The 8,908-nt window shown below is 50.3% G+C and overlaps 1 protein-coding gene and 1 pseudogene across 1 annotated transcript; both read right to left on the bottom strand.

The window, feature by feature from the left end:
- Nucleotides 1-2,830: 2,830 nt before the first annotated feature.
- Nucleotides 2,831-4,412, bottom strand: LOC123162242 (acyl transferase 4-like; annotated as a pseudogene).
- A 367-nt stretch (nt 4,413-4,779) lies between these two features.
- On the bottom strand, nt 4,780-5,536 carry LOC123162244 (protein ORGAN SIZE RELATED 1). The gene has a single exon (XM_044580019.1). It carries the CDS (start codon nt 5,359-5,361, stop codon nt 4,993-4,995), a length of 369 nt encoding a protein of 122 aa, XP_044435954.1. The 5' UTR covers nt 5,362-5,536; the 3' UTR covers nt 4,780-4,992.
- Between the last annotated feature and the right edge of the window lie 3,372 nt (nt 5,537-8,908).

Genomic DNA, 8,908 nt, shown 5'->3' with positions numbered 1-8,908 from the left:
CAGCATGCATCAGGCCCAGCTCGGCCACTTCCTCCACCAGATCCGGCCTCGCTCGGCCTGCCTCCATCAACCTGGGCCAGACCCGCTGGGTGAGCCTCCAGCACCCGCACCCTGGGCCAGATCTCAGTTTCGGGCCGTAGTGTTTTTTTCCTGCTGCTGCGATTTTCGCATTTATCCAGAGAAAGGTTGTTTTACAGATTGCACCCTCATGTTCATGCATTTAATAACTCCACAACCGTGCATCGGATTAAAATGATTTAAACATGTAAAATGCTTAGAATTTCGTGTAGTTTAATAATGTGCCATTTTCATCCATGTTTGAAACGTTTAAAGTGCTGTTGATTAAATTTGCTCAAATGTCATGCTAAAATGATTTATTTCATAACTAAATAACCGTAGCTCCAATTTTAATAAACTTCATATGTAAATGGGGTGGAAAAATGCCTAGTTTAACATGGTGCACTTTATTTTCCTGTTTAACAACATTAAAATATGTTTTAGGGCAGAACAGTAGCTAATTCAAAATATGGACATGAGGATTTTCCGGAATTGTTGTTTGTTATTCCGGCCTCATTTAAACCTTTCTAGATAGTTAATTTTTCATGTGCTTCACCCCTTGCCATCTTAATAACATTTAATATTGTTGGGTACATAACCGAGAGAGAACTAAACAATTGATGTGGTGTTTCGTCAATATGCAACTCGTTGCATATTGAGCTCCACTTAACTTGTAGTATTGTTTGTTGCACTTTGCCATGCCATGCCTCATTAAACCGGACATGCATCATACTTGTTTGTGCATCATGCCATGTTTGTGTTTGTGCATTTACCATGTTGTTTGTTTCTTTCCGGTGTTGCTTCTTAGTTCTGGTAATGTTGCGATTGTGAGGATTCGTTCGACTACTCTCGTTCGTCTTCTTCATGGACTCGTTCTTCTTCCTTGCGGGATTTCAGGCAAAATGACTGTCACCTTGGATCTCATTACTATCATTGCTATGCTAGTTGCTTCGTTCTATCGCTATGCTGCGCTACCTATCGCTTGCTCTTCAAGCCTCCCAAATTGACATGTCAGCCTCTAACCTTTTCACCCTTCCTAGCAAACCATTGCTTGGCTATGTTACCGCTTTGCTCAGCCCCTCTTATAGCATTGTTAGTTGCAGGTGAAGTTGAAGATTGCTTCATGGTGGACAGGATTATGTTGGGATATCACAATATCTCTTATTTAATTAATGCATATATATACTTGGTAAAGGGTGGAAGGCTCGGCCTTATGCCTGGTGTTTTCTTCCACTCTTGCCGCCCTAGTTTCCGTCATACCGGTGTTATGTTCCTGGATTTTGCGTTCCTTACGCGGTTGGGTGATTTATGGGACCCCCTTGACAGTTCGCTTTGAATAAAACTCCTCCAGCAAGGCCCAACCTTGGTTTTACCATTTGCCTCACCACCACCTATACCTTTCCCTTGGGTCGGCCAACCCGAGGGTCATCTTTATTTTAGCCCCCCCGGGCCAGTGCTTGTCTAAGTGCTGGTCCGAACTGAGCTGCCTGCGGGGCCCCATCGGGGAAACTCGAGGTCTGGTTTTACTCGTAGCTAGTCTCATCTGGTGTTTCCCTGAGAACGAGATATGTGCAGATCCTATCGGGATTTGTCGGCACATCGAGCGGCTTTGCTGGTCTTGTTTTACCATTGTTGAAATGTCTTGTAAACCGGGATTCCGAGACTGATCGGGTCTTCCTGGGAGAAGGATTATCCTTCGTTGATCGCGAGAGCTTATCATGGGCTAAGTTGGGACACCCCTGCAGGGTATTATCTTTCGAAAGCCGTGCCCGCGGTTATGTGGCAGATGGGAATTTGTTAATGTCCGGTTGTAGATAACTTGACACCAGATTCGACACATCAACCGTGTGTGTAGCCGTGATTGTCTCTTCTCGGCGGAGTCCGGGAGGTGAACACGGCTTTGGGTTATGATTGACGTAAGTAGGAGTTCAGGATCACCTCTTGATCATTGCTAGCTTCACGGCCGTTCCATTTGTTCTCTTCTCACTCTTATTTGCGTATGTTAGCCACCATATTATGCTTAGTCGCTGCTGCAACCTCACCACTTTACCCCTTCCTTCCCATTAAGCTTTGCTAGTCTTGATACCCATGATAATGGGATTGCTGAGTCCTCGTGGCTCACAGATTACTACAACAACAGTTGCAGGTACAGGTTATGCGATGATCATGACGCGAGAGCGATGTTTGCTTGTTTTGGAGTCCTTCTTCTGCTTCTTCTTCGATCAGGGGATAGGTTCCAGGTCGGCAGCCTGGGCTAGCAGGGTGGATGTCATTTGAGTTTCTGATTGTGTTTCATCTGTAGTCGGATGTTGCTCTTATGTATTGTGATGTTGTATTCATGTGGCATTGTATGCCTTTTGTATGTATCCACATTTATTATGTAATGTTGATGTAATGATATCCACCTTGCAAAAGCGTCTTCAAGATGCGCTTCTATCCTTGTTGGGACCTTCGAGTTCCTTTAGGATAGGGTCGCATCTTGGGCGTGACAGCTGTGCAACACAATACATTGACGGGTGCATCAGACACGTATATATGAGTACAAAAGGGGGGTCACAACCTCAACTATACAGAGAAACTAGGAGATGGACCCAAGACACAATATACACGTACACAATATATTCAACAACCTGGATGTGTGGACGTACTAGAAAAAAGGACCCCACTACAAATCTGACGTCATATTTTTTACCATAGTAAATTGAATGTTTTTTATGATAAATTATGTTCTTCGAGAAGGACAAGTTTTGTCGGTGAGCATAACAAGTTCACCTCAGCTAAAAAAATTATCAGAAAATTCTTTATAGGAGTAATGGCATGCATAATTGGAAGAAAAAAAGATGGCCGCACCAAATACAAAATGTATCTAGAAATCTGGGTGTGTAGATCTTTGATACAACTATGTGATGCTTAATTGCAACCAAATTGTTACTCTCTCCGTTTAATAATTCTTTTGTGGTTTTACTTTCCGATGGGCTGCGAATGGTGTTGTGTATATACACTGTCGATATTCTGCAACGTACTGTCATTTTGCTAGTTCCTCGTAAATTCAGGCAACCCCTCCATTTTTCGCTCCCAAAGGGGCCTAAAATGCGGACACGGCCAATAAATGGGAAACATGCGTGCGTTGCATCTAGGCGAACTTGGCGAGCTCGACGGCGAACGCGGCCGCATGAGGCTCCTCGACGCAGCGGAGCACCACCCGTATGCCCCCACGCTTTGGCGCCGGCGGCCTGACGTAGTTGAGCGACGCGACGAAGTTGACGTGGTCGTTGAGCGGGAACACGTACCCTGGCGCGCCGAAGCCGTAGTCCACCTCGTGGAAGCCGACGCGGCTCCAGTCTGACACAGTCACCGTGCTGTAGTCGAGCGGCACGTCGTAGTGATCGACGCCGCGCATCCAGCCGGCGAACCGCGCCGGGACCGCCTCCTTCGCTTCCCGTACCGCGCCGACGACCTCCGCCAGCGACGCCTCCCGGACCGCCTTGCCTGCCTTAGTGACGCACGCCAGGTACACGCAGTTGCCGTAGTAGCCGTCCACCGCCAGCAGCACGCCGTGGAGAAGGTGCCGCGTGCCGGCGGCGAAGGCGACCCGGACAGCGGCATCGTCAGGGAGCGCCGACGCCAGCGCCAGCGCGCGGCACTTGAACAACACGGCCGTCACCGCGTCAAAGGTGGAGCACACCTCCCCCCTCGATGTCGCGGCAGCCTGCTTGAACTCGTCCTTGACGCGCGCGATGCTCTCTGCCGATATGTCGGCCACCTGGGTCACGAGCCTGAACTCCGTGAGCTGAGGCGGCGGCGGGCTTGGAGGGTCCGGGATCGCGTCGCGGTCCCACACCGGAGTCACTGACGGCACCTGGAGCCCCCGCGCTAGCTCCCCCACCGCCGTGAGGAACTGCGCCGCGCCCTGGCCGTCGAACACCGCGTGGCTGAAGCTGATCCCGACGGCGAAGCCACCACAGGTGAACCTCGTCGCCTGGACCATGAGGATGAGGCCATCGAGCTTCTCGCCGGGGGGAGGGCGCGGGAGGAGGAGCTCCCCGGGGATGAGCAGCGGGCAGCAGTCGAGGCCGTCCACGTCGGCAAGCGCGCAGCTCGCGGCGGCCTCCACGAACCAGACGCCCTCACCAGTACAATCGACTGCAAGGCCACTCGGGGCGACGCGGCCGGCCACCGGGTACACGGTACAAGCGCCCTCGTGAGCCCGTCGCGCATCGCGGCCACGGCCGTGCCCGGCTCCTTGCGGGCGGCGGTGAACGAGGGCGGGGGAAATACCTGGATGAGGTTAACCAAGCCGGCGCCGCCGGCGGTCCTGTCAATGGAGGAGAGCGCGAGGGTGCCGCCTGGGGTGGGCACTGCCGGCGCGATGACCTCCGGCGGCGACTTGGCAACGGTGGGCCTGCTGGTCGAGCCAAGGAGGCAAAATGTAGCGTTCGCGGCGGCGGGAATGCAACTGGAGGCGAAGAGATTTGCCCCCCTCGGTGTATTATACTCCGCATCTTTGAATTTTCAGAAGAGTGCCTCGCCGGCGGCGACTTGGCAACGGTGGGCCTGCCAGTCATACGGAACTCGGTAATGAGCCAGTGTGGCCAAATGTCGTCGTTGGCGGCCGCGGAGACACAGAAATTTGTCCCCTCGGTGTCACCTGTTTGAACTTTCAGAAGAGTAACATTGTGTTGTGGTAGTATCTCCGGCCTGTGTTTGTCCACTGTCTTGTGATTAAAATTCAGAGATACTACTGCAACTCCGGAGACACTTTTTTTGCAGCAAGCAATTAATTAGTCCGAGCAAAATCCTCTCCATCAACTAGTAGTCTCCAAGAAAAGAAACGGACCCCGCGATAGCTAATTACATGTACAAGGTAGCGGCGAGGACGACGATGGCGAGCGAGAGAGCGAGCGCAGGATTTGATTTAAATGCTATGCTAGCTAGCTACAAGTAGGATGGCGCGACGCGGAGGCCCCTGGCGTCGGAGGGCAGGAGCACGAGCAGGAGCAGCACGGCCAGGATGGCGACGGGTACGAACAGGAACAGCGGCGGCGGCGGCGGCAGCGGGGGCAGTAGAAGCGGCAGCACCAGCAGCGCCGCCGTCATCAGCGCCAGCACCACCGCCGCCTCCGCGCCGAAGTACCCTCCTCCGTCGCTCTTCCCGCCGTTCCCCGCCGGCGCCGGCGCGCGTCGTTGCTTGGCGGTCGCCGCCGGAGCCGGAAAACTCCTCCTGCCGCTGCTGCCGTAAGAGGTGGGACCGGCGGCGTGGCCGCCCATGGTGGCGTCGCACCGGAGCAGGACGGCGTCTCGCATCTACTCCCAGCAATGCCGCTAGCTCGGAGATCCACCCGGCTGGACGCGCTGGCGTACGACCTGGATGTCTGGACTGGAACGGAACGGAACGGAAGCGGGGAAGATGAATTGTTGCGAGGCGATTGCTTCGTTGGGCTGGATTTGGAGTGGTTGTTAGCTTTGCGGCGAGCCGGCGAGGTCAATATATACTCCGTCACTCTCCTTCAATACAGGAGAGGGGGGATGAACCAGCCAGCCGCACGGCAAGGATGGCCATGTGGCACATTTGGCCACTTGGCCAGCGGCACCATCCACGTCCGTAAAAAGGAAACTATACTCGTATTTTTTTGAAGGAAAAAAACTTTTCTTAGAATCATTTGTAACCTTATTCAAACTCTTATTCAAACGTGAATAGAGCATATCTCGGTTGGTTAGGTTGAAACCAAACCACTAGTGTTCGCATTTTTCTGAATTTATTTTAGATTTATTGTAGATGTTTGTCCAATGACGGGACATGTCCCACTCGAAGACCCCTTGCCTCGCCGCACATGACGAAAGATGAGAGAACGAACAGGATCGCAGCAGATGCTCAAACCCTAATCGGCGCATGTCTTCCATGGGAGAAGAAGGGAAATTGTTTATCGAGATTCAAGAAAAAAAATGAATGTACTAGAAAAAGGACTCCACTACAAATGAGAGAACAAACGTTTTTTATGATAAATTATGTTTTTCGAGAAGGACAAGTTTAGTAGGTGAGCATAACAAATTCACCTTAGTTAAAAAAAATATCAGAAAATTGCCATGCTCACAAACTAAAATTGTCATTATCGCACCAATATAAATTGCAATGGAAAACATCAGATTTGTCATGCTTAGAAATCTGACGTTGGATTTTTAGTGTTTCTGTAGAAAAAGAATGCATGTTATTTTGCTTATGGAAGAATTGCAAATGTCATCATGCTTCCGGTCCCATAAATGAAATGAACGCGGACAATCCGGTTAAATTCTCACGTCCCCAAACAAGCGTTCATGTTTGTTCACAAAGGCGCGTGGTGCCACAACCAACGAGCGATGGACCCGACCCGACCCAGCCCAAGCGGTAGGGCAGGGATGCTGTCCGCACCAGCAAGCAAGCAAGCAAGCCGATGCATGCATCTGTCAGCAGGCAGGAGAAGGACGAGGCAGATCGGGCATCGGAAGAGAGATACTATCGTTCATTCATCATGTGGTGGTGGGTCGTGCCACCGCGACGATGGACTCGACTGGACTGGACTGGACCCGTCCCACTCCGCGGCAAAACCACGGGCGAATCCGTCCCCTGTTTCCGCAAGGTGCATGCACCTCCGTACCAATCTCTTCTTCTTCTACTTTCTTCTTGTGCTGCTGCTGCTGCTACGCTATCACTGTTCAGCATCGGTTCCCTGATCTGCCCTGCCATGTCCTCCTCAACTAGGGCGGGGAAAAAGCTCGAAGCTCGCGAGCTAAACAAGCAGCTCGTAACTCGGCTCGAATCGACTCGAACTCGAAGAATAACGAGTCGAACCGAGTTTTAGTTTAAAATCGTTTATAGACCAAGTTAAACGAGCCAATCTCACGAGTACTCGTGTAACTCGTTAGGCTCGGTACAATAGATCAGCCACTCCCAATACAAAAAAAGATCAGCCACTAAACAACTTGCGTCCCAGACGCACAACCCACGGCCCAAACATTGAAGGCCTAGCCTCCTAGGATACTCATGCGTTACAGGAAAATTACAATCGTTTGATGATATATATGTTTAATATATACATAATCATTTTTATCATATTTTGAAGGCTTTATATTTATATCTTTAACGAGATTAACAAGTTAAACGAGCCAACTCGCAAGTTATACGAGTCGAGCTAATCTTGGATTTGAGCTCGTTATAGTAACGAGAACGAATGCGACCGCCTGCTTTCTTGCTTGCTACTACTACTAGTACTAGTGCTAGTAATGCCTCCCTCCCAAAGCTGGTGGCGCGCGTGCATGCACCCAGGACAGGGTTAACTCAACCGCTAATTGCGCCTTCCCGTCCCGTTCGCACGTGTGGCGCTGCTGCTGCTGCTGAACTACTGCTACTAGTGATGAACTAATCATCCACCTGCCATATCTTTTGCATGATTCTACTCCTAATTCCTCCAGCTAATTAGGAGAAGTGCGCTTAGTTAGTCTTGCGATTAAACTAGTCCATGAGCATCATCGGTCCACAAATGGCTGCTCCATCCATGGAGCCGGACACGAATCGCGAATTCTCGATCTACCCTGTCTCCTTTGCTTAGTTGGTACATAGATTAGGCTAATATAGCTGTCAGCTGGTGCACAGGACGAAGCAAAGCTAGCAAATGGCGAGCCACGGAATTTTAATACGGCCAAGTGTGCGTCTCCTCCCTACGTACGTGATGGGGTTTATCATTACAATTCCAAATTGCCACATGATGAAACAAATAAAGCTGCTAATTATGCGTACGCTGGTCTGATTAACACAAGTGGATTGGACGGCACACCAACACATGCTGGAATTGACACTTGATCCCGCATAGGTTAACGCCATCTGTAAAAATAATTCTACTTGCCTTGATTATAATGTCCACGTATCGATTTTGCAAATATGAGAGATCAAGCGGGACGGGCGGGGAATAGGAACATCGATAGGTCGGTCGGTCGGTTCTTCGGCCGTCCTGACTTCCTCACTGATGTGGGTTGACACGAACAACCGATGTGTCCCTGCATGTCAGCCGAGCGCACTGTGTGCAGGAGCCAATTTTGCAAGGAAAATCCACATGGACGAACACGTGCCTACATTACTGCCTTGAGAACCACCCATGTGCACGTTGAACATCTTTGGCCAGCACAACCATGTCTTCGTCTGCGTTTTTGGGCGGCCACGGCCACTGTTCCAATTGCGGCACATGCATGCGTGGAGTGTGTGTATGCTGCGTGACCTCGACTGAACTATGTATGGTCCACGGGAAATGGATCCACGTTCTTGTGTTGGACACCTGGACGCACGTCGCTGAGTGGACCAAGTTATGGGCTCAGTCGGCGACCCGTCATTCAACTAGCTATAGCTGATCGGTGGTGGTCAATATGTTCTGACGTCACTCTTTCTCTAATGAAACTGAATCGCTGCAAAATTCTCTCCGTCCGGATTTATTAGGTCCCTTTTATTAATAAAATATAAAATATATGCCACAAAGATTATAATGTGGAAAACCTCTTTTGCAGCACGCCATCACTAACTTTGATCTAATATAAGAGTGTTGGCAGCCTCGTTGTTCCTCAAATAATTTCACTTCTCTGTCCATAAAAATATTCTCCCTAGCTAGCTTCTCTTAGTTTTTGATCTTCCCCTCCAAGCTATGTGGCCGGTAGTGGACCCACCAGATCTTGTAGAAGTGACACCTGCCCCACGTGTGAGCCCACGTCGCCGAGAGTGTTGGAAGATTGGAGCTCTGTCGCCTCTGCCCTTGTGGGCTCCGCCATGAGCTCACCAATCCAACATTATACTTTTTTAGCATATAATTCATATATTATTAGTCATATAGAT

Source organism: Triticum aestivum, chromosome 7B, assembly GCF_018294505.1.
Source record: "Triticum aestivum cultivar Chinese Spring chromosome 7B, IWGSC CS RefSeq v2.1, whole genome shotgun sequence".
NCBI lineage: Eukaryota > Viridiplantae > Streptophyta > Magnoliopsida > Poales > Poaceae > Triticum > Triticum aestivum.
This window is presented reverse-complemented; position numbering and strand designations above follow the sequence as displayed.

What these genes read in the sequence shown, in the direction of transcription:
- LOC123162244 (XM_044580019.1), bottom strand. Translation starts at nt 5,361, where the DNA reads ATGCGAGACGCCGTCCTGCTCCGGTGCGACGCCACCATGGGCGGCCAC.